Genomic DNA, 25,390 nt, shown 5'->3' with positions numbered 1-25,390 from the left:
TGCAGCCTTTGTTTTCCTCTCTCTGCGCAATGCTTACTTCCCAGAGATGAGGAGAATCAATCACCCCCCCCCCCCCCCCCCCCCCCCCATCCAATTTCACACATGATGAAGCCTCTGTGGATCACTTCATTTTGTTTAGGAGAGAAAAGTGTGTCTTGTCTTCATGGGAAAAACCTTCTGTTTGCTGGAATTATTTTTGCTTGCAAGATTGAAAAGGCAAACAAACAAAGAAGCATCAGTGTACAGGCTTAAATTTCCTTTTCACATTCAGTCAAAAGAGAAACGTTTGAGATAAGTGGCTCAGTATTAGATTGATCCTTATGTGCTTTGTCTTGAACTGTGGGGTGAGATAAATGTAAAGAAAGCATCTGATGAGTACACACATTTCACCATCTCTAAATGAAACGTGTGTGAGACCAGGCGGTTTGGTACGGTTGACTAATCAGTTGTTCTGTCTCTTGCAGTTGGACCAGCTGGTGGTGGATGCTGCCAAAGAGAAGAGAGACATGGAGCAGAAACACTCCACCATCCAGCAAAAGGTGCACACACACACACACTCACACAATATGCTCCCATTTTCCTCTCAATTGTAAACACAAATATACAAAACATTTTGAACAAACTAAAGTAGTATTAAATTTAGAATGTTAACCAAAAAAATCACAATACAACATGTCTAATTTATTCTCCTTATGTCTGTCCAGCAACCTGGAAAACACAAAAATATAAACACTGACTCAATGAGTGCTCAACATGGCTGCTCTACTTTGAGCCTGAGCTTTTCTTGTGTGTATTATAACTTTATGGCTGTTACGTGCTCTTGCCTTTGGTCACAAAGCCTTTCTTATTGCACCCAGGCCTCCACCCAACAAAAGTAAAGCTACTGCACTCTACTGGGATCTTGCAAGACTTACCTTTACCCTACAGTCAAGTGTTGTAAGCCCCCTGACCACAACATGACTCCTCTGAACTCTCTGAAAGCCAAAATGCTCCATGCTAAAATATTACAAGCTTGTGCTGTAAAGTATTCAGGATGAAAACAAGTCTCTATTTCTTTAGTATGTTAAAATCCATATGATTATTTGTAATAATGCAGATAGAGTAAGAAGCCAAATGGAGCCTTTATGTACCAAAGCTATTGATGTCAGCCATTTATTTTACATTTGTCATTTGAGTGAATGGAGGAAGTACTCCGCCCTCAGTTGTAAAGTGATCGCTACAGATGACTTCAGCCACACGCTCATGCATTATTGAAGCAGACCGAAATCCATTTCCAAACAACCAAGCTTGAATTTCAGCATGCTCCCATCTCTACCCTGCATTCCTCCAAACATAATATCCTAAATGAGTCACACTTTTTATTTAAACAGCTTCCACAAGCGTTCAGCAGAGGCTTTGGCAAGACGTAACCAACAAACGTTATAATCTGGACAATGAAAATTTACAGCATTTTTGCCCCCATAGTTTTAATTTCAGAATAATTTCCTGGGTATTTCTCAGCATGTTAGTCAGAAGAGTGTGTTAATTACAGACGATGGTCTCGTTGGACCTTTTTGAACCCTGAACAGAAAAAGGTTAAGCACGATGTGGATTGTTATGTCACAATATGTAGTGATGGTATCTTTAACTGTACAACCCACAATCTCATTAACTCCATGTGCCAGTTCTTTACCCAGCTGTTGTTTGTCGGGCTTCTGTTAATTTGTCTGCCTTGTCAGTGCAGTAGTTCCTCCTCTGACAGGTCTTTTTATTCACCATTCATCTGTCAGTTTCTAATTTGTTGTCCCCATCTTTTCCCTCTGTATATTTCTTTTGTTCTCTCCTCTTTCTTTCTCTTCTCTCTTGCTCGGTCAGAGATGGTGCTTCCGCTTGTCCTTGAGCGCATTTCCTCCACCTCCCTTGTTTATTTGAATACTCTTTACATTGTCTCTCTCCCACTGCCCTACCTTGTCTTGCCATTTGTGCTCAGATTTTACTGACTAACTCTATTTTCTGCTCGTGCTCTTTCCCCTTCCTCTCTTCTTCTGCTCACTACAGGCTGCTCTGCAGGTAAGCTGTGACTCTTCCTCCCCCCCCCCCCCCCCCCCCCCCCACACTGTCACTGTTGTTCCTGTGTCATGTCTGCTTGGTTGGACAGATTCTGTACTCTTTTCTATCTGCTCAGACCTTTTCAGCTCTCATCATCTGTAGGAAGATGAGTCAGCTGCTCAACTCATTACACTGGCAATTCATCTTAAGTTGATTCGCCGTTTAACAGATTTCAGTTGTCACATTGATCCTTGTGCTTTTTTTAGTTTGTGAACAGTCAATCATGACGTTTCACCCTGTTTTTATAGCATTAAATAACTAATTAAAACCAAACTTACCAGAAAAATGTACACAATAACAAGCATCAGTTTGATAAGAACAACCTAAAATGACAAAAACATTCAACATTTTAGTTTGGTCCATGTGCGTTAACATGGAGAAAAGGGGATTTATGACCTATACTGCAGCCAGCCACCATCGTCCATCATTGTATACAGTCTATGATAGTAATACCTTGCTGTGGCTTAACTCTTATCCCAAAACCTTAATAGTTCCCCAACATTACAGGATAAATATTATTGTTAATGTACAGGGGAGGTACTTTAACCTAACACACTTACCTACCACCTACCACTTTGCAATAGAACCTACATTACTACTTTAATAATCTATATTTACTATAAACTGATTTAATATTATGTTTCGGCCTTAGTGACAAGAGTCGTTTGCACCAACATCTCTAGTTCCTTTGGTGATGTAGGTTGTTTTCTTGTGGGGGTTGTCCTCATCACCGCAGTATTGTGAAACTCCACTGTGTAGATGTATGTAATGTTTCTTTTATACCTTGGTGTAAGTCATAATGTGAGTTTTGAAAGCCTGAAGTCTTGTAAAGCAATTCAGTCTCCCATCATTTTATTATATCATTATATGTTTGACTGCAAAAACCTTTACTTACTGCCCCCTTTAGGCTCATTTTATGTTTGTTTCTCTTCATTCCTGTGCGTACTGTGCACCTTATTTGTGTTTGCACATAAACCCTTCCCATTAACATTGTATTGATGAAACCGGCCATCCTTAATGGGTGTTGAAGGGGGTCCTGAGGTTGTGTTTAGTACGCTTCCTGTCCGCCTGTGTGCATTATTCAGCAGTTGCACTGTGAGCACAGGGCATGACAGTCTCTCAGTGGTGCTTCAGCAGAGAGAGATGGGCTAAAAATGTTCCTGTCTCAACTCGTAAAGAAAGAAAACACAAGTCATTAGGGTTGAAACTGCTCTGGTCTTAAAATGGTGGGATTGTATTTCTGTAGAAATAAGCCAGAGTTCCTTAAACAGGCAAACATTCATGATTGTTATGTTAAAGGATAAAAAACAAACCTTCAGCATGGTTAAAGGACTTGTTTCTTAAGTAACACACACACGAGGGAGATGAGATAGTGAGGGGAAAAGCTGAGTGCACGTCTGTTAAACTGAAGTCAGTATAAATGTTTGATGCCTGAGCTCCACAGCACAGTCGACTTAATTATTCTAACCCAACGGTCACACCAGCAACACACACTTGCACGCACATACACACTCAGACACAGGTGATCTTCACTTAGAGCCTCAGTAGGAGGAGCAGCAGAGCCAGTGACCAAAGTTTGGATAGACGCACACAGAACCACGGTAGAGGAGGAGGCGAGAGACGAGTCATGCTGCTTATAGTGCTGGAGTGTTATTGAGATGCTGCATAGGTAGACTTTGAGATCGCAAAGCTTCATCTGCCTCACACGGTAACGTTCCATCACACACAAAGTGGGGCACATGCCGTAAAACCGATGAAAATGAAGATTTTCAGCCGTTTCCATTATGTTTGGTACCTGGTAAGTGCGATCAATATGGACTGAAAATGTACATATCTATGGGCTTTGCTATTTGTAGTTATAGTGTGTTTAAGTTAGCATTTCTTTAGTGTGAGTGTGTCGCTTGCACCATTTATTATTTTGCCATATCAGTGATATCTAAAACTCCTCTGTGTCCGTGTAAAGAAATACACATTTCTTTTCTCTGTGTGTCATTCTCTTGCTGTGTGTAATGTTTTAGGAGGTGACAGAGCTCGAGTCTTTACCAGACTACCGCAACTTTTGTGCTTGGACCTCCGTACGTAGAGTCACTGCATCGATTTCCATCTGACTTCCGTTGTGTAACCCTACCTGTCCCCATCTTTCATCGCCTCTTCTTTCCTTTCTCGCTCATGCAGTGCAGTGTTTGAGTTGTTTGTACCTTCATCTTTTTTGTTGCATTGTAGAGTGTTTGTATTAGTCTTATTGATGTGTCTTAATTTTGCAGCATGCATTATTTTCATGCTAGTGTCTGTTACATTGAACTCAGACTGCTGGTTTGATGAGTGATGAGGTTTGTTGAGTGGTTTGTTGAGTGGTGTCGACTTTTTGGATAATAACCAAACTTTTCTCTGTTGTGAGACGTAAACCTTACATCTCTGGAAACGTTTCAGGAACTATGTACACCAGCTGTGCTCATAGCTTGACCACTACCTGTTTTTAAATGTGTGTAACAGGGTTGGAAACTATTTCCCAGGTCACAGAAATCTCTCAACCTTTGAGTTTAAATAAGAGAAGCAGGTTTTCACATGGCGATATCAGTGATGTGCTTTAGTATATGCTTCATTCTTTGGTCTGACTCTTGATTAGGGATTGTTGTTGTTTGCTTGTGTATGTGGGAGTACATGTGTGAGCAACTACCCACATGGACACCTGGTCAGTGTCATGATTTCACTTCACCTAAGCTCATGTTAAGGGCAATTATTGTTCTATATGTTGTAGTAGTGTTGTCCTACTTCCAGGAAAAGGTGATGGTTGAATGTAGTGCCCGGTTTTTCCATCTTTCTATCATCTTCCTATTCTGAAGCTTAATACAGATACATTTTATTCCCCTCGTTGACCCAAAATAACCTCCCTTGTCCCAGTCTATGTCATGCAGGAAAATCGGACACACCATGGTGTCATAGGTCAGAGGCGTTTAATTTATTTAGCTTTGGCTGAGGTTACATTTACAGATTTAGGTAATGAGAAGAGATGTGTGTACACAAACAGACATCAATGAATCAGTCAATCAATCAAACTTTATTTGAGTAGCACCTTTTGGAAAGGTTCATGCAATTCAAAGTGCTTCACAGATGACTGACAACAGGATGATAACAAAGAACAAATGTGACCGTAAAATATTTTTTAAATAATTTCAAACTTATGCCAAAAAAATGATGTAATATATAGAAATTAACAAATAAATATGAAGTATAAAACAACGTAAACCATAAGAGTTAAATACAGACTATGTGAGGAGATGCTGAATCACACATCAAACACACATGCAGTATATAATTGTGTTTTTCAGGTCTGTGTTTTAGTCTCCTGCTTGTAAACTTTGTTCTTAAAGGTCTGAAACGGATAACTTTGAAGAACAAGTACAGTTTGTTTTATTACAGAGCTTGCAGGAAGGGTTGTAAACTAAACACTTACATTGTTATATCATACAGAGAAGCATCTATTTTGGCATGGCTGCTTTCCATGTTGATGTATTTTACTCAGTTTGCTGCTCTTGTATTTGTCTGTGGTAAAAATTTGATCCATTTGTGGTCTTTTCTATCCAGCAGTCATCTGATAATATTTTATAGTTTATATCCCTCATAAACTTAATATCAAACAACTGGCAAAAAGATGAGCAGTACATATATCTCTGATGTGAAGAGGCAGCAGAGGAAAGTTAAACTTTCACCCAATGAATGCTGCTCTAAAGATTTGTTTTGTTTTCATTTAATTTACATTCTTCATAAGAGTTCCTCTGACTCTTTGATTCACAATGTTGATCAAGATGAATTAGTCCAGGTTGAGTCAGAAACTCATCACAGTAACAGACCTAGATACAGAGCTAGTGTCTGTAGTGGAGATAACAATTTGTGTAAACTGACTCCACAAGGACCCACATGCACACATGCACACGTACACAGACGCATGCACAGATGCATCATTGGTGTTCAAATGCCACCTGAAACTGAGGAAGCTGGGAGGGTGTTAGAAAAGTGTGGCAGCAGCTCAGGTAGTTAAAGATAGACTGACCCATGACAACATGGCAGATTGAGTTTCAGCAGGAGCAGAGTCAGTGAGGGAGAGGATGCATGAAAGCTCAGCTCTGCAGCTTTGCTCCTTAAAGGGCAATCACTATCTCCCTAACTACAAGCTCAATATCTAACAGGAATTTTTAATGTGGGCTCTTAATTTAAAGATTGTTTGTGCGAGTGTTGCACGAATGGGAAGGGGAATTGGATATGGTGCATGTTTGCAAAACAACAATAACATTTGACTTCATTTATCTTTTTCCTGGTTGCACACAAACAAAACAGTGTTGTATATACTTGTTGTTTGCTATGTCTCTGATCATTCCTGGCATTTGTTGTGCTCCCTTGCCACCCCACTGGTTAGATCATCTCTTCAGAGACAGGGAGAAATAACATTTTGAAGCCTTAAGGCAAATGCTGAAGAATTGGGGTGTAACTCCACATTTCAAGCAATACAATGGCTGTAACAGATTGTTACTCTTTAAGCATAAGGCAATTGCTTCTGTCTTTTCTGGTTCATGCTGTGAAACATAATTTCTGGTCAGTGTGAACAGTGGCTGCTCACTACAAGGTCATTGAGAGTCACAGCTCACCCCAGGGAAAAACACTTGTACCACATGATTCACAAGAATAATGTGGGAAGAAAATACTTTAACACTGTCCTCATTTGCTTTCTTTTTCTTTTTCTTCATCTCCATCCTCCTTTTTCAGGATTTCTCGAACGATGACACCAAGCTGGAATACAATGTGGACGCAGACAACGGCATCGCCATGGAGGGTTATCTTTTTAAGAGGGCCAGCAACGCCTTCAAGACATGGAATAGGTACAGCAGACACTCGTCAGTTAACAGTTTCATGAACTGATTAAATTTAATGATAAAGATCAGCTGTCATGGGCTGGTTATGGATTTAAGAGGGCAGCCACTATCATCATAACTTAGAATAGAGATACAGAAGATGCTTTTTTATCAGGACTAGAAGAATGTAATTTTGTAAAAGTAAGAAAGAAGAGGTAATGCAATGGTAGACTTGAATACATTTTAATAAATGTCATGTCAGTCAGTTCAGCCTGTCACCTTCTGTGTTTTCATGTTGACCCTTTCAAGTTGGATGGTAAAAAAAAAAAGTGCTCTTTTTGCAATTGTTATTCTAAAGAAAAGACTGATTTATGTTACTGTTGTTCTGTAAAACAAACATATTGTAGGTTACTGTTTACTGTGTTAAATTACACTATTAATTAATCTACTCATTAGCTCTACCTCTCCAGGTATTTCTATCTCTTTCATTCAGATGTTATTTTAGGAGCATCACTGGTAACTGCATGTGACTTTGTTTTTTTCTAATAATCTCATGATCTCCTTTCAGGCGTTGGTTCTCCATCCAAAACAATCAGCTAGTTTACCAGAAGAAATTTAAGGTATGTCAAGTGACTCCCTGAACTCAACCGCAGACACCATCAAATATGCATGTGTTGGACTTACAGCACAAATATCTCCCCCATGTATTTTTAATGGGATGCTTTGGCTTCACTTTAGAGCAGTAGAAGTCAATTCAAAACGTTTATTGTAGTGGAAAACTGCTGCTGCATGTGAAGATGTGTTTCTCTGTGTGTAACTATTTAGTCAAATATAGAAGTAGTGTAACTCGAGTCACATTCTGCTCTATGTCTTAACTTTTTAGTTTTCATACATGTCAGGATACATACATTTATTTGCTTTGTATAACACTGAAGAAATTGCTGTGTGTAGTATTTTACTATCCAGGACAAATATTATGTTTGATACATCTTAAAAAGCAGTTGGACGAAAACAGCTTGTGGCTTTGTTAGACATTTCCATGCAAAACTGTCGGTAGTAGCATCTTTGAAGAGGCATCTAAGAAATCTAAAACCGTTTAGCTACTTTATTCAGTAATGGCCTAAAGAAAGCAGAAGTAGGCAACACGTATACCATGTTATTTGGATTATCTTTGGTACTCTAGTGGCGTTTGTGCATCGTGTTTAACTAAAGCTTCTGTTTTGTCGCCTCAGGACAACCCAACTGTCGTGGTAGAGGACCTCCGGCTATGTACTGTCAAACACTGTGAAGACATAGAGCGTCGCTTCTGTTTCGAAGTGGTGTCACCCACCAAGTAAGTTTGAGTCACTGACTTATCCCTCTGTACCTGTCTACTGATCACAGAAATATGAAGGTGGGAGGGTGGTGTAGTAGTGTACCCACCTCCTACCACATGTACACACAACCACACACACAGGCTGACAGCAGTGGTTTGATGTCTCTCCGTCCCAACAGGAGCTGTATGATGCAGGCAGACTCAGAGAAGCTGCGACAGGCCTGGATCAAAGCTGTCCAGAACAGCATCGCCACCGCCTTCCGCGACAAGGGAGAGGAAGGCGAGGTAAAAACCTAACGCAGTCCCACTGTTGCTTACAAAGATTTATATAGTCAAATAAATTACATAAGACATAAATATAAAGATACAAATTCAAACAAAAATCCTTTACACTGCTCTGAAGTGACATATTTAACACAAGAGAAGCTCCGAGAACAGAACTCTGAACTGTATGCAAAAATGAACACCTCCACGACAATGTTTTGTGAATAATAATTACTTTTATCTTTATGTAACACTGACTTGCTGTACTCTTGTTAACATTAAATTCCTTTGTTTACTTGTTATCCACTATAGTATCCTCTGAATATTTGGTTCTCACAATCAGTCCACAAAGATACAGTTTCATTTCATCTCAATAAATCGTCACTTCTTCTGGATGACTGTTTATATCTTTCATCTCTGTCATGTTAGAAGCTGGACAGGAAATCATCCACATCGACAGGGAGTCTTGACTCTGGTGGGGAGCCAAAGGAGCGGCCGCTGAAAGGAGAGAGTGCCCTGCAGAAGGTCCTGGCCATCCCGGGAAACACCTGCTGCTGTGACTGTGGCCAGCCAGACCCTCGCTGGGCCAGCATCAATCTGGGCATCACCCTCTGCATACAGTGCTCTGGTATTCACAGGTAAATTGCTGTGTTTTAGTGACTTAAATTCCTTTTAGAAGTCTTGATGGCACCTAAAAGCGGCAGCAAAAGCAGAGGCAGCAATAACAAAGAGTCGTGGGGGATGTAGATAATTAGAAAATCCAACTAAAAAGAAGAAGAAAACTGAAGAGGAGAAAACTAATAAACTCAAGAGCTGATATTGGGACAATTTATTTATTCATCACTTTGCAGGGAACAGTTCATTTTGTTATGGAAGATCTTTTCAATCAGAGCAATGGTGGGAGTATAATGTACAAAACGTTTTGATCTGGATTTTTGAAATGTAAACACTGACATGAACACCCACTGTGCTTGGGATGTCATAACAAAGTTTAATTACTTAGATATTTAATTACTTACATAAAGTGACCAGATCCCAGGATTTCCACACTAATATTTATCTTCCTTTTTTCCTCATTACAACCTAAGAAAATAATCCAGATTGTTTTTTTAGAATTTGTAGTGTAATTTTTGATTTAATCAGGTTGGGTTCAAATATTCAAAGGATTTAATTTTAAGTGATTAAATCATAGATCATATTTTAATCCCTTAAATGACTCAATATGTGTTAATCTCTGGCACTTTCCCTCTAGTTGTATTTTTTCAGGTATTGTATTTCCTCTTCCTGCCGTAGATCTAAGAGCTATATTCTAAACCTACACGTTTTTTGTGACGAATTCAGTTACAATCTCTAAATACTCTGAACCCAACTCTGTGATCCATCCAATCTATACTATCCTATTCAAAAAATAACTCTTTGCCTCCTTCACCTGCAGGAGTCTTGGAGTTCATTTCTCTAAAGTCCGGTCTCTTACTTTGGACTCGTGGGAACCTGAACTTCTTAAGGTTAGTAAGAAAAAAGCTAATGCACATAATCAATCTACCTGAACTCTCCTGTTCAAATTAAAAGTCATTCCTACAGGAAGTGCTATCTGATTACTTTTCATATCTTTTCATTGCACACATTTAATTTCTCTAACTTAACATCAGCAGTTTAGTTTTATTTTCTTCTTCTGGGTGATAATCAATTTCCCTCTTTTTTTCACAGTTGATGTGTGAATTGGGAAACGGAGTGATTAACCAGATCTATGAAGCTCGGCGAGAGGAGCTAGGAGCCAGAAAACCACAGCCAGGAGACCCGAGGTGCATTAATAAGAGAAAGATCATTCGTTTTTACAGACTAAGAGAAAATAGCTTCAGAGAGAAAATAAATAAGTGCTAATTTTCTTCTCTGGATTAATTCCTCACTGGTTCTGTTCCTTAGTATTTAGAGGTTTTGTGTTGCAACACATGAAGGAGTGAGGTTAATAATACATGAATTAGACATGAGACTTGTAAAAATAGACTTTTATAAAAGAATACAATATAGGCATCATTGTCTTAATATAAATGTAACTTGGCCTCATTATTATTAAACACCTAATCCTCTAATCATGTACTCCCTCCGTATCAAACTGTTCCTGTTTAAAGTAGATGCATGGTAGTAAAGATTTTCAGTGGGAGGCTAAAGACCAGCTGATATTCTTCATTTTACTTAAAAACAAAACCCTTTGCTTCTCGTTTCCTCCAGACACGAGGTTGAGGCCTACATCAAAGCCAAATACGTGGACCGTCGGTTTGTGCGCCGCCCGTCGGACGAGGAGCTTCGCAACAAAGTGGTCTCTCTGAGCAAACAGGAGAAGAGGCTGAGCAGCAGCTCCGAGCACCTGCCCCCCCGGCCACCTCCACCTACCCCCAAACTCCGACCTGCTTCAAACACCTCTGGACAAACAGGTCAGTACAGCAATGAAAGTAAAACACAACTTTGACTCAGTATTTTTTTTCTTGTTCTGGAACCTTTCCCTCATCTCTGAACCTTATGAATAACTCAGGTTTACAGAAATGAGGGTTGGGTTTAAGCTCACCAACTCCAAAAAGCTGTAACATTTGAAAATCAGTGTTTGGAAAATTTTATTTGAACTCGATCAAGCTGCATAAAATTTTACACTCATATGTATCAGTTCCCTAAATGTGTCTGGATTATCAAGATCCATAAATTATTCCCTAGTAAAATACTGAAAATGTTCAAAAACAACAACATTTCTGGATCTGCCCCCTGATCTGGATCCTCTCCTAAATGTGATGGGTTCCTCTGTGATGCATACCACATCCTTCCACCAGGTTTTGTGGAAATCTGTTTTTTGTTTTTGTGTAAACTTGCAAACAAACAAACAATGGTGAAAACATAAGCTCCTTGGCTGGGGTAAAAATCTTTTGATGGTGGCTCAGGTGATGGGTCAGTTTTTGCCTTTTTGCTTCTTGAACTAACGTTTTCCTTAAACCGCCAAAATATAGTGAATGGATCCTTAAATTTCCCAATTTTTGGATGAGGAGTATTGTTTTATAAATATCTTAAACTGTAACTCAAAGTCTATCTCATGTAAGATAGACTTATTCTAATTACTCAGCATCAAGAAGGCAGAACCAGTGTGATTTGTGACCGCATCTACTGGGTGCTCTGTGTGATTTTTTTTTTCTGTGAAGACGTGTCCACCCACCAGCATATTGTATGTTCTTTGTGAACAGCATATGTCTGAGCCTTCTTTGCCTCCCATTGCTTCTCGTAATCTGTCTCTCTCAGCGTGAGTCGAGCTGGTGGTATAACTCTGTGCCTTCACCCTGCTCTCCTCCCTCTCCTCCTCCTCTTTTTCTCTCACACTCTCTCTTTTCTTTTCTCTCCTGGCTGTTTTGTGCTTCTGGACTAACCCCTGCTTTCACCGCCTTCCCCCCCAAACCCCATCCTCTCCACCCAACCTCACTCGGACACAAAATTGACACCCTTCGCCCTCCGATTTCCAAACTCCCATCATCCTTTGCGTAGCTGCTGCCAGCGGCTCGGAGGCCCGCCGCGACTCTCTCTTCTGTCCTGACGAGCTTGACTCACTCTTCTCCTACTTTGACAACTCCGCCAAGCTCAGGAGCAGTAAGTACTAAATGCTTAGTGTTTCGCTTGCTACTCCACCCCCCCTTCTCTGTCCATTCGTGTTCACTGCTTTGGGGCTGTGGAGCAACAACCCTCCATGTCCTTCATCTTCGTTCCTCCCTCATCCAGACCTTCCTAATGGATCACTCCATCATAGCATTGCAGAGCGTACCATGTTTTGTTTTTTTTCCTGGGGGGTTGGGGAGTGTTTCTCTCCCACTTGGTTTTGGTCACTGTCTGTCTGGTATTTGCGTTTGTATCTGTCTTGTCATATTTAGGGACCTGAAGCATAAGGTGATGGAGGATCTGTCAATTCAGCTGGGGTCGTGTGAGCACACTGACTGTAGAAAATATTAGGACCACCTGCTGTTGATGTTTCAATTAAGTTTTAGGAACAGAAAAACGAATGCCTTTATCCGAAGGCTGAGCAAAGAGGCTGTGTGTGATGAGATGAAATATTTACTTTGCTTTAGACGACCAAAACAACCAGCAGGAAGGTGTTCCTCTTATTTCATACACACGGTGAATGACGTCTGTGTTTGTTGTTCCACAAAAAGTGACCAATACTCTGCTTTACAGTAAAAAGTGCAGACAGCGGCATCCAAAACAGTGCAGATGGAAGCAGGGAAATGCTGGCCAACACCCCGTCCAATAACAGCCTGACAGATGCAGGTGAGACATTTTTTCATTCCATATCTACACTGTATTTATTGTTGTAAATAAAATCCCTGGTGTGAAGTTGTATTTTCTTAGATGATTCAATAAATTATGTACGAGATAGAATTTCTTTCTTTACAAAAACATAAACTTTTAGAAATCCACAGCTGTACTGTACTAGACTCCCAGAAGTTCCCTCCTCCTAAGACACAACTTTCCTCCCTTTTCTCAGATGCTGCTGAGTCTCCGCCCATGGCCATGCCTGCCAAGCTGCCTCCTCCGTCACCCTGTAAAGAGATGGTGTTCTATGAACCCAAGGAGTACAGCCAAGGTCTGCAGCTGTACTGGGCTTCATGTGCCCGCAGTCTGCCGGACATGGCGGAAGCACTGGCCCACGGAGCCGAAGTAAACTGGGTCAATACTGAAGAAGACAAGAGGACGCCGCTTATCATGGCGGTGCAGGGGGTACGTCACTCTGGTACCATAGTGGACAGTACGGAAATTAATTAATGTTAATGTAGGCAGTTTATTAGTTTATTACAGGATATAAAGATATAAAGTTTGAGTATAATTAAAGTACATACATCAGTCTTGTCACACACTCAAAACCTGTGTATTGTTTTGTCATTGGACATTTAACCAATGTATCATATCCTCTTTTATTTTCAGGGGTCACTGGTCACCTGTGAGTTTTTGCTTCAAAATGCAGCGAGTGTTAACCAGCAGGACGCTCAGGGCCGGGCTCCCCTGCACCACGCCACCATGCTGGGACACACAGGGTTAGTCTCCACACCTGTCTACCATCTTAACTCCACGCACCTGTCACTCAATAATGACGGCATTTATGATTATGTTCCATCTCTCTTTCAGACAAGTGTGTTTGTTCCTAAAAAGAGGAGCGAATCAAAATGCTGCAGACATTGACGAGAAAACACCACTGACCATAGCGGTGGATGCGGCCAACGCAGACATTGTTACACTGTAAGTTTCATACTAATATCATTATTAGTAGTTATGATGATCCCTTCATTTCATGCTGGGACCATTATCTGAGCTTACACTGTTGCATCATAGAATTTCACCCACTGAAAAATCCTCTGGACTCAGTGGTGTTGGTGTCTTGTTTAAGCAGATGAAGACCACAGATAGTAATGCTTTGTAAATTTAAATGCTCTTCCACTTGGTTTGGAAATGAAGGATAATATATTCTGAATTAAACACCAGTTATTTTCAATCACTTATTTATGTGATGAATAATTTACAATTGTCAGTAAATAGATCGTGACAAGATAAAACAAGAACCACATACAGAGCAGACATGACTAACAATGGTTTATTCACTTTGTATTATCACAACTACACAGCTGTTTACAAAATACATGAGTCATTGGGCTTTCATCTGATTATCAGCTGAGAGAAGCTGCTGTCAGTCTTCAAATATTTATTTAGCCACTAGGTGTCACCACTGCATCAGAGTAGCAGAGTTAGAAAAAATCAGATCTCTCTTTTATTTAAAACAGTGGCTTCTTATCCAGAAATAAAACAACAGGCTTTCATTTGCCTGGTAGATCTGTGTAGATATATATATATTTTTAAAGAATTAGCAGCATATCTGATATCTTTGATAAATGAGCTTATAAAATCACTGACACTTCATTTCTCTATGTATCTCTGTATCGATGTTGATCTGTGCCTCCCTGTTTCCTCACTTCCTTCGCAGGCTGCGACTGGCGAAGATGAACGAGGAGATGCGAGAGGCGGAGGGGCCCTACAGCCAGTCAGGTCAATATAACACCAACAGCCCCACCGAAATGCAGTACAGGAAGTGCATGCAGGAGTTTATTAGCCTGCAGCTGGACGAAACTTAATAACTGTCCGCTCTCTTCCAAACAAAGGAGCAGAACACACTGTAAAAGCAGAGGACATGTGAAGTCTGGGTTTCAGAGTTGGAGTCAGTTCACTTAAAACAGCAGATTAACAAGAAGAAGATGGTTTAGATACTCAGACAATTCATTCTCAGTGGAGGCAGCGTTTTTATTAGGAGACCTCCAGGTTTGTTGAAATTTGACCCCCTGACTGTGATGATGGATCAAAGTGAACTGAATCTAACTCAGTGTGTCTCAGTCACTGCAGCCTCTGTTTTAACTTCCCAGCTCTCGCCGGGTGCTGGACAAACTGCACCTTGGTGGGGTTCAGTGTCGGTGCTCGACTGTGTTTATGTGACAGAGTTAAAGCCATCGACTCTGGACATGACTGTAGAGTTTTGTTCCAAAGTGGAACATCCTCCTTTTCAGTTAAGTGACCGTTACTGTCACGTAGAATTATTTGATAGCACAAAATTAAAGCAAACAGCGTCACTTTTTTTCTAGACAGTTTGTACTTTTCTCCCTTTAAGTCTAAAGCTGCTTTCAGACATGCACTGGATTTTATTCCTGATATTGTCCAGAGGGGCTGTAGAGAAAATGTCTGAGTCAGTTGCTCAGGAATTTTTCTGGAACTTTTCCTGCCTGGCACTAGGGGGCGAAAATTTGCTTTAAATGTTTGAGTATATCCATATCAGGATGAAAAAGAGGTGTCATACGTGTAGAAGACGCAGAAGAAGATGTCAACTTGGAAAGACAATGAGATTCGAGAGCTTTTGGTGATCAGGGCAGATGTCATCATATCTTGCCTCCCGCTCTACACAGCCTGAATCTTCCAGAGGTTGTTGTGAATGCGTCTGGCCTGCGCTGCGGTGTTCATGTCTGAAAACAGCTTGAATGACACTAGTTTTGTTGATTTCCTCTGTTTTAGAGGTGTTCAGTAATTTATAGTAAATAATAAGACATTTGTTTTTAGGGCTAAAATACTTTTTATCTTTTAATTGGTGTTGTGTCTCTGCCACCAGTCACAGCATCTTTACAAAAAAACTGAATCTAGCTTCCCAGTAACTACCATCAGTAACCAGTGACACTCAGACCTCAAAGTGAAGGCAGGTTTTACTATCTTGCAATAATTGTGACTTGTGAATGACAATTTTTATCATGTGACCAGTGTCATAAAACGTAATGTGTGTCTATAAACCGGCAAGTTTCCTTTTTAACATTTGAAGTGATTTATGCACATTCCTATCAATAGTTGTAACTGCTGTACCTTTACCCATGACTGTTTGTAAGGTCCCTGTTTGAAGTCTTAACCATATTCAATGCCTGATTACTTTGTCGTCCAAACATGATGCATCTTGCTGTTGTGACACAGAAAAAGTCTATTTTACAACATTTTCTTTCATAAAGATAAATATAGGGGTTGTATATATATATATATATAAGTATACATTCTGTACATGTTGTAAATGATGTGCATACATACATTTGTATCGCGGGACAAAATAAGCAGAGTTGAGAGTGACTCACACAGGTTGCATAGGGGTGAGTGCCATGGGGGACACCTGCATTCATCCTTGATTTCTCTTGTTTTGATTGTGATGTATTTACCTCCTGTTAGGACGATGTTGTGTATTGGTTATTAGTCGGGAAATCCAGAATTGTAAGACAAGAGGCCTTTTGTTGCCGTCGCATTGATCGTCTCGAATGTTAGCGGATTACAGACAAATCATCTGAGGATGGTCCAGAGTGAAGCAACAAGTGCAATAGTGTAGAAAGGTATCCACATGTATCCCTGTATAGTATTGTCTTATATTTATCTTACTCTTAGGTGAGCTTTACAAAAAAAGGAGATATTCACAAAGAATGTGGCGAGAGATGAGTTTGAAGCTCACTGATAATGTATGAAAAAAAACAATATTCCGAACGTACCCCAGTTTCATCTCACCTCTCCGCTCCATGCAGCCACTGATCCCTGAAGGGCATCGAAGCACTTTGATTAAATGCTCATTTCTGTTGTTTCACATTGACAGAGCAGCGCCCCCTGCTGCTGATGGAGCAATATTTCACGTCTTGAATTCACTACTTAGAATAGAGATTACCGATTGTGTTGTTGTTACTTTTACGGGCAAAGTTTTCTGTGAACTTTAGAGACGGAGCGGTTTATACAACGTTTTTAGATTGTTGGGGTAATGGAATATTGTACATGTGTGTGTGTTGACGACATGAGAACAGGGACGTGCTCAGAACCGTTGTCTATTTGTCCAAAAATGATAAAGCGTCTTAGATTGAGGGCTCGTTGTGCTGCTGTAGGTAACCGGACTTTGATTTAAGAGGGGAAGCTCCTCTTTTTAAAAAGAAGACAGGAATGTTTTGGACCTACGACAAGAAACGCTTCTTTTGACTTAGTATTTTATTTTAGCATGTGCAATGGTTGTTGATAGGGAACGACACAGAAAGTATTGCTGGCTGTTGTTGCCTTAAAGGTCAACAGCAAACACAGGAGCAGTGATGATGAGGGGAACAGAGGGACGATTGTCAGAAGAGGTCGAGTCTGAAGTATGTGCTTCCAGTCAATGAAGGATCCTCCGTCGCTTCGAGAGGATTCAGCTTGTGCCAGCATCAGCTCGCCGTCCTCTCCGATACGCGCGGGCCACTTCACCAGGGCCTCCAATCAGCTGATGAGTGATGGGGCTGATGAGGGATATTCAGGGTTGATGAAAGTGAAGGAACCTCATCAATCCTCCCTCTGCCCTTGTTTTTATTTAAAGTACACTTCCCTCCGCTCAAGTGTTTCTACCTAGTTGAGTGTAGACGTGGTTCTCAGCCTGAACGTGGCTCAGTGCTTTAAACAATAATCTATGAAATCTTGTTGGGGAATATATACATATATATTTTTGAAATAGAATTATAATTCTTTTTTGATAGATATATTTTTCTTTAATTGATATTTGTCTCCTGTTGTCGTCTAAAAATGGATTTTAAAACGACCTATGAGGGGGAATCCAAACACATGAACCCTCCAACAGGTTGAGAACTGCTCCACTCCTCTTTACCGCTCTCATTCTCCTCTCTCTGTAAATTCACTCTCTCTGTTCTGTATTTATCTTTTTGCTTTTCTCCCTCTCCTCCCCAGAGTTTGTGCCTTTGTTCTGTTCTTCTCTTTTCTTTGGGGTGCTGAGGCCAACACAACTGTATTTTTTGTACATTAACTCCTGCACTTTAAACACAATACAGTTGCTGACAAAAACTCATCTCCGTGGGCTTGTCTTTTCTTTCTGAGTCGATCTCCAGTTGCAAATCAAAAAGACTGTTTTCACAACCATTTGCCTTTTTGCTTCCTCCGTTCTTTCCTTCTTTTCTCTGCCTCTGTGTTGATCTGTTTCATATTTCGAGCCACGCCCCAAACTCTGACAGGTACGGCTGACTTTCTTCTTTTTTCATTCTTGTTCTGATGACACTGTGCATAAACCCTCCTCCCTGCAAAACACTGGTATTTAAACCTGCTCTGCACCTACGTGATGATGCTAAAATGATTTTGGTCACATTTGTGGTCACAGTTTAGTTTTGTAATATTCTGTTGCAGCATTTTGTGCCCTTGTGCAAAGCTGTGGAAGTTGTGGAATAGGGAAACTGAACAGGAGTCCGTGAAGAGTTAGATTGTTGTCTCTGCAGATTGTTACGCTCCTGTGCCACAGCAGGAGATCAATGTTTAGGCCTTTTTATCTGTTGTTACACTGTAGATGTTGAGTTTTGTAAATCCTGTAGCGTTTATCAAACTTTAATAAGTTTTGTTCTTGGCCGATGTCCCATCCTTCCACCAAGGTTCATGAAAATCTGTTCTGCAGTTAAAAATGAGCGTTTAAGCTCCTTGCTTGAGGTAAAAAGCAAAAATGAATGATTAGTGTAACAAATGTTGGGATCTGCAGCTCTGTGTGTTTTTGTTTTTATTTCTGTCATTACTCATGTCTTGTGTCCTGGTCGTTCCTGCAGGTGACGAAACCTACCAGGACATTTTCCAGGACTTCACCCAAATGGCCTCCAACGACCCGGACAAGCTGAAGCGCTACCAGCAGTACGACCCGCAGTGACCATGACGCTGCAGAACCTCCGTCCAGTAGCACTTCGAGGGACACTGTCACCGGCCTGGGAGAGATGCAGCATCTAAACCCCCGCCTCCACCTGGAAGGTCCCCTGCTCATTATTCCTCCCATCATTCAGAAACATCTGCCTAAAAGCCGGTTAGTGCCACCACAGCTGGACACGTCAGCATGTCTCACAACTTCCCTGTTTTTAAACTGCTTCTCAGTAGAGGACCTATTACAACAAGTAATGGTACAGTGTTAAGGCCTTTGAAAGAATTCGTACTAATTAAAGACATTTTTTTTAACTCGGTCTGAATGTAGAGCGCCGACGAGGCTCAGTTTAATCCCTTGTCACACTTCCTGTCACACTTCCTGACAAAAGACAACTTCTTTTTTTTATACCTTTAAAAAAAGAAGTGTACAAAGATGTACAGATCAGATGTACAAAGAGGTGAGATCCTGACAGATTGTTAAATAGGATTCTCCTTATGAGTATAGGCATCTTTTTTTATATCAAACTTTCCTTTTATGAACTCTCAGCTGCGTATCCACGGCAACACGCTTCCACCTATTTGCACAAATCCCTTTGTCTTAAAATGCCACCGATGTTTACCAGTTTGACATGTTGTAAAATGTACAGTGATTATAGAAGTAAACATGTTATTGATTTATTTTAATGTTAAATAGAATTCTTTTTTTTTTATGCTTTTTATTTTTCAACGTTTCTTTCTGAATGATTTCAATTTCTGTCTCGTCGTCAGAAGCTGTTTTATGTTTATCTGTAGATTTTAATGCAGACATTTTATTCCCATTGATTTTAGAAAGGCTGGTAAAACTTTATTTTTTACAGTTTCATAATTTTATAATAATTATAGGAGATGTATGATTTTTGTTGAAAGAACAATTTCATCTAAACTCAAATAAATGTAAGTAAGTGAAGTAGTGATTTGAAATTTTATAATTTAAACAAAAATTATAAAGAAAGTTGTAGAGAAAAAAACTCTAAACTTGAAGAAACTTTGAGTTTTTCCCTGATAAAATAATCTGAATAAATGAATCATCATTTCACACTGTCTATTTATTTATGAATACGAGCAAATTCTTATTAGGGATTATTAGGAAATTATGAACCTGTAATCCACAATAAAGAAACACCAAGAAAACTGTATTTTAAAGCCACATCGTGTGATTTCATGTGTTGAGCTGTTAAAACCAAATTTACATTTTAAGACTCAGTTCAGATGCCTCCTCCCAAAATGTTTAAACTCAGAAATGAATTCTGTAAATGTCATAATAGATGCTCTGCTCTGTAATTTAGGACTTTTATTTTTTTCTTGGTCTGCCTCTTTTGAAACTGTACAATCTTTAAACATTGATAGTTTATAGCAGGATGTGACGTCAGTTCCTGAGGAAATCTTTGTCCAATGATGCAACATGGGATACAACTCTTGTACATTTTGTACAGATGCTTTTGAATTCTGCAGAGAACTGAAGTATAAAGTTAGAGGTACTTGAATCATTCAAATAAGATATTGTATATGCTGTTCTTTGTATCCTTCAGTCATTTAGCCCATTTTATATTGCCTGTCTGTAAACCATTATACATGAACTGTGTATTCTACCTGTAACATGTAAGAACTTCAATACATAGACTGAGGATTCACTAATGAATGAGGATTCTTTGTTTTGCTTTGTCTCGAGATTTAATTTGAACCTTGAGCGTCATCTGGTTTATTTAAGTGTGTGTGTGTGTGTGTGTGTGTGTGTGTGTGTGTGTGTGTGTGTGTGTGTGTGTGTGTGTGTGTGTGTGTGTGTGTGTGTGTGTGTGTGTGTGTGTGTGTGTGTGTGTGTGTGTGTGTGTGTGTGTGTGTGTGTGTGTGAGAGAGAGAGAGAAGATTTCGTGTCACGTTCACTTCCATAAACTGGTGTTTGACACGGAACATGCTTTTCTTCAAAGTAAGATTATGGCGCTAGACTCGCAAGATTTTACTTGTCTCATGCAGTTTATTTTCTTAAGTTCTTTGTCATAGGGTGTATTTTGATATTAATTAGTATCCCTTTAAAATCCCAAAGATATTTGCTCATGCTACAATATTGGACGAAAAAATGTATAATTATTTTCGGGTTCGGTCACGTTAGCTGGGCTCTCTACTTGATTTTTTTATGCTGCATGTGCCAGTATTTGGAGAAAACATCTCCGCTTTTCAAAAAGTCCATAAACAAGCCGCTCTTTCTCTCAGCGTTTCCTCTTTAATCACAGCGAAGCAGCGTTTAATCCACTCAGCCGTTGTTCACTCGTTCTATTAACTGTGCTCCACAACAGGATTATTATAAACAAGATCATTTTCCAGTCTGATGGGAAGAGTCTAAAAATACACAGCGCAGTGTGAAGAGCTCTAACACCTCCACTTCTGTGTAACTTCAGATCATGTACTGAGGGTGATCTGAAGTTACACATACTCAATGTTATTCACAAGAATCAGGATCTGAATGTTACATTTTAGACAGAAATCCTAACCATCCATACTTTTAACTGATATTCGGTGTCACATTAATTCTTGTGATATCCAACAGATTTCATGCAGCTTCTCAGAAGTTCAACTTTAAATATGTTTGTTAGTGAGAAAATGTGGATTTTAAGATGTTTAAATTGATTAAATGTGATCACCACAGTTTGACCGTCCACCAGAGGGAGAGCGAGTCTCTGATGGTTTATTTTAAGGATAAATTCTCAACCTTTAAAAGCAGCTTCATGTTTGTCTGAATTTTTCCTTTGTTTTTAATTGGTTTACTTTAACCTGGCAAGTTGATTTTAACCCTCACTTGTTTTTTAAGCACAGACTAAGGATGTTTGTGTTTAATCGTTTTAAATCACTGCTCCAGTTTATTCAATACAAATAAACTAAACATTTTAGGTTTATTTAAAATTAACACAGTCATTAATATTCTTGCATTCAGTTTTTCATACAGTCGTCTCCTTCGCCCTTGTACAATAATGAGGTCATGAATTCATCCTTTGATTCAAGTGGATTTATTGCCTCATTCCATTCCACCTTTAATAATTACAGCGTGTTTATTTCTGCAGCTGTTCAATGAGAGGCAGACCAGTGGTGCCCACTTCAAGTGAGTTATAGTCCTGTGTGTGCGTGTGTGTGCGTGTGTGCACGTGTGTGTACAATAAGCTGGCGTTCATGTTTAGTCTGCCGCAAACTAAGGTTCTTGAAAACTCGCCACTTTTTCAACAGTGATAGCAGATTCATAATTCATCTGAAAACTCCATGAAACACACACAAGCTGCTCGAGCTTCTGAAGTACCGGTCGTCAGTCTCATGATAAAGGATGAAGCAGGGGGACCTGAAATAAAGAGAGAAGCTACTGGAAATCTAAAGTTCAGCTCAGGATACAGTCTTTACTCTCTCTGTCACTACGGTGGCCTTTTATTTCTAACACAAAAAAGTGCATTGGCCAAACTGTCTCTATGTTACACTTTCCACATGTGCAAATACCTTCAATGATTCACTAATCTTATATCGGTCTAATTCTAAAATGAAATATGGCTGTAAACTAGAGTTAAACTGCTGGACACAAGATGAACTCATGATTTACTCTACAAGCACTAAAGGTTTCACGTTTTCACATCACACCTGTGTAAGCTGCCTGTTGTTGTGACGTCAGGAAATCCTGCTGCGTGTACGTTCAACTGAAATTTAAGATGCACAGAGAAACTTTCCTCGTTCAGCAGGTGAACGTGAAAACAGCCTCCGAGTGTCAAACTGCACAGTGAAGAGGAAGAGAAGGAACAATGAGCAGAGGACGAGTCAGAGCTGTGGAGAGGTCTTCAAATCTGAGGCAGCTGAATATTCATGGTCTTTGTTTGAGTTATTCAACCACTGCTGTTATCAAGATATTTTCCTTCAATACAAAATAAAACATGGATGAGTAGGAAATCTGGAACATTGATTTCAGTGATGGATTCTCTCCAAAAAAGTAATAACTTTGTTTATATGTTGTCTTTCAAAGGAGCCATTCTAAAGTGCTTCACAAAGAGGACAAGCAAAATCATCAAGAATACAAAACATCAGAGACAACAAGCAAAATATTTATTTTATTTATTTAAAAGTAATGACAAACAGGGATCATGCTGAAAACAATCAAATAAGCCTTTTTATAAAAGTAAGTTTTAGAGATTGTTTAGAAACAGACCGTGACGTTCAAAGTTTCATCAGGTTCCATAAGGTCACGACCTTGAGATCAAAGGCCCTGTCACCTTCAGAATCTCAGCCGAGCAGCGGTGTAGTAAAGACACCATTCAGGCATATGGAAAACATGAAGTACAAGCTGGTTTTATCTCAAAGAAAAACTAATGAATACAGAAAGTAATATTAATAGTAAGGGATATTTCTGTTTTGTACAAAAATAATTATTAAACAAAACATCTCCTCCCCAAACCCTAAACTTTAGCATCTACAGTAAAGATTTGAACACAGTGTTTTCTTGTCTTTATCTTCTTCTCTGATAAACCATCTGTGAAGTACCATGTGCAAGTTTATAAATGGGATCTAAAGCTTAAAGCGTCTGAAGTTAACGGCCATGTGCTGTGTACCAGCCTGTCCCAGTCCGGCTGCTGCGCCCGGCTCACGGCCTCTGCTCATGTTCATCTGCCTTTTCCAGGAAGTCTGCGGTCTGCCCGCCTGTGGAGAAATGAAGGGCCGCTGCTGGACACGTTTCCCTCCATTAAAAAAAACACCATGTGAGCAAACGCCAAGAGGCCAAGGCCCATTAATGCCGCTCGCTCTGCCAGGGGCCGAACTACACAGAACATATTCATGTTAACAAGTGACCGAGTCCAGTGGGGACTGAAGTCCTGATTTCTTCAAACAAATAAAAAAGCGCCCAGCAGATGAGATCATTCCACTTCTACTTCCAGAGCACAAAGTTTTTGTTGTTTTTTGGGAAGTACTCAACAAGTTTGGGGTAAAACTTCAATAGTTGACACTGGATTGTGTTTGTGCTGCAAGATAATTGACTCCATCAGTCTTCTTAAAGATATTTTCATTTTCCTTTGTTCTGTCTGATTCAGAAATGGTGATGGGGAAGAATTATACCAAATTTTATCAGTGGAAGTGAGTCGTGACCATTGTTCTAGAAGCTGCTGACACACCCGGCTGTTGTGAAAGGTCATAAGTCATCTTAGGTAAACAGCGACACATCACGTGAACAGGATATTAAATTAGCGAGACAATAATGTCCCAAAATAATGTGTTGATCTCACAGTGAGAACAGCACCAGCACATCAGCTTGGACTAAGTCAGAAAACCAGTCAGAACCCGGTCACTTCCAACTTTCAAACGTGTCTCCGGTGTGAGAGAATCCCTCATCCCTGCAGAGAGACGTCCGGTGTTTGAGCTCCACACAACCATCATGGCGTCCATGTTTTGCTCCGCCGGTGTTCACACCGAAACATAAGGTTCTGGTTTCAGATTTTGGAGCGGCCTCGTGCTGGAATCCAAACAGTTTTGCCTCTATTCTCTACGTGCATAATGATGAATGGACGGAGGGAATGAATAGGCGCAGTGTTAAACGTGCACGCTCATGTCCTGCACCACACTCACACTGTCAGGGAGGAGGAGGAGGAGGGTGAAGGTTGGACAATGTGCAGTAACGTGTTGTACTATGCACCACCTTCTCCTCCCTGCACATCTACACTTCACCCTCCAGACTAATGTAATCTATGTCTCCACGGCCTGCCTTCCCAGAATGGGCAGAACCAGCTGCTCTGACTCTGGCTTTTTTTTTTTTCTTCCTCCATTTTTCCATTTTGTTTCTGATGAGAGCCGAGCTGTGCACGCCGCAGTGAGCGGTCGGCCGTCAGCCTTTCCAGCAGGGCTCCTCCAGCTGAGGGGAGAGCGAGGGTCTGGTGTCCAGCTGTTCTCTCACCCAGGAGGACGGAAACCTCCCTCAGCTGCAGGGAACTCAGTCAACCTGAGCTTCTCTTATCCCAACCAACATTTGTTCAACACAAGCCCAAAGGTCGGATACATACACACACAAAATCTGAAAAAAAGTAGCAGTGAGGAGTTTTAAGTCTGTTCCAATAATGACTCTTTGATCTCGGCAGTAATTCTCTTCGAACAAGACTAAAACTAACGATAAATGGATAAAACTATAAATATTGTTTGTGAATCTTAAGTCTGATTTGGATTTGTCGTCCAAAAACTGATAAATGAGCCAGACTGTTGCACTGATTTACATGTGTGAGCAAAATGTGTGTTAATCTGCTGCTGAAAGTAGTCCCCAGTAAAAGAACTGTTTCCTCCTGTGTGACGGACTTTTCTCCTAAAAGTAATGCGGCTGCATGAGACTGATAAGGAAAGGTTGTTGCAAAGTATTGAGAAATGGACAATCACTTTGTTTGTTTGTTTGTTTTTTCCCCAAATAATTAGAATTATGTTTCAGGAATACATTAAAGGTGGAACAGGCTTGAACCAGACAGCTGCCATCTTTAAAATCCTGAGATAAACTGGGAACAAGTGGGAGAATGAGAAGAGAAACTCTCTCCTCTCTGAACATTTCAAATCAAGCCCTACTTATAAAAAGAAATTATCAAAACTTGTTACAGTTTCACGAAGCCTGAACCGACGTCATGAAATG

General features: G+C 40.1%; 1 protein-coding gene and 1 long non-coding RNA gene across 6 annotated transcripts in view; one reads left to right on the top strand and one right to left on the bottom strand.

Moving 5' to 3' along the window:
• LOC117760417 (arf-GAP with coiled-coil, ANK repeat and PH domain-containing protein 2-like) overlaps positions 1–19,111 on the top strand; it is a 46,505-nt gene extending 27,394 nt beyond the window's left edge. The window contains exons 9-26 of one of the 5 annotated variants that reach the window (XM_034583432.1): positions 465–539; positions 2,038–2,049; positions 4,107–4,163; positions 6,850–6,962; positions 7,504–7,555; positions 8,168–8,268; positions 8,430–8,535; positions 8,944–9,152; positions 9,950–10,019; positions 10,222–10,316; positions 10,744–10,946; positions 12,034–12,135; positions 12,715–12,807; positions 13,025–13,257; positions 13,462–13,571; positions 13,663–13,773; positions 14,513–14,574; positions 18,648–19,111. In XM_034583432.1, coding sequence (XP_034439323.1) covers positions 465–539; positions 2,038–2,049; positions 4,107–4,163; positions 6,850–6,962; positions 7,504–7,555; positions 8,168–8,268; positions 8,430–8,535; positions 8,944–9,152; positions 9,950–10,019; positions 10,222–10,316; positions 10,744–10,946; positions 12,034–12,135; positions 12,715–12,807; positions 13,025–13,257; positions 13,462–13,571; positions 13,663–13,773; positions 14,513–14,574; positions 18,648–18,745 — 1,902 coding nt within the window. In that variant the 3' untranslated portion in view covers positions 18,746–19,111. The remainder of the gene's footprint in view (positions 1–464; positions 540–2,037; positions 2,050–4,106; positions 4,164–6,849; positions 6,963–7,503; positions 7,556–8,167; positions 8,269–8,429; positions 8,536–8,943; positions 9,153–9,949; positions 10,020–10,221; positions 10,317–10,743; positions 10,947–12,033; positions 12,136–12,714; positions 12,808–13,024; positions 13,258–13,461; positions 13,572–13,662; positions 13,774–14,512; positions 14,575–18,647) is intronic. The other 4 variants (XM_034583433.1, XM_034583436.1, XM_034583434.1 and 1 more) reach the window with 4 other exon arrangements.
• Positions 19,112–19,441: 330 nt separating this feature from the next.
• Positions 19,442–20,404, bottom strand: LOC117760420. Its single transcript, XR_004613674.1, has 2 exons — positions 19,539–20,404; positions 19,442–19,489 (listed from the first exon to the last, which is right to left on the bottom strand). It is a non-coding gene; the product is annotated as an uncharacterized LOC117760420 (long non-coding RNA).
• Between the last annotated feature and the right edge of the window lie 4,986 nt (positions 20,405–25,390).

Source organism: Hippoglossus hippoglossus, chromosome 4, assembly GCF_009819705.1.
Source record: "Hippoglossus hippoglossus isolate fHipHip1 chromosome 4, fHipHip1.pri, whole genome shotgun sequence".
Lineage (NCBI taxonomy): Eukaryota > Metazoa > Chordata > Actinopteri > Pleuronectiformes > Pleuronectidae > Hippoglossus > Hippoglossus hippoglossus.
The sequence above is the reverse complement of the archived record's forward strand: the minus strand, read 5'-3'. Positions and strand labels throughout refer to the sequence as shown.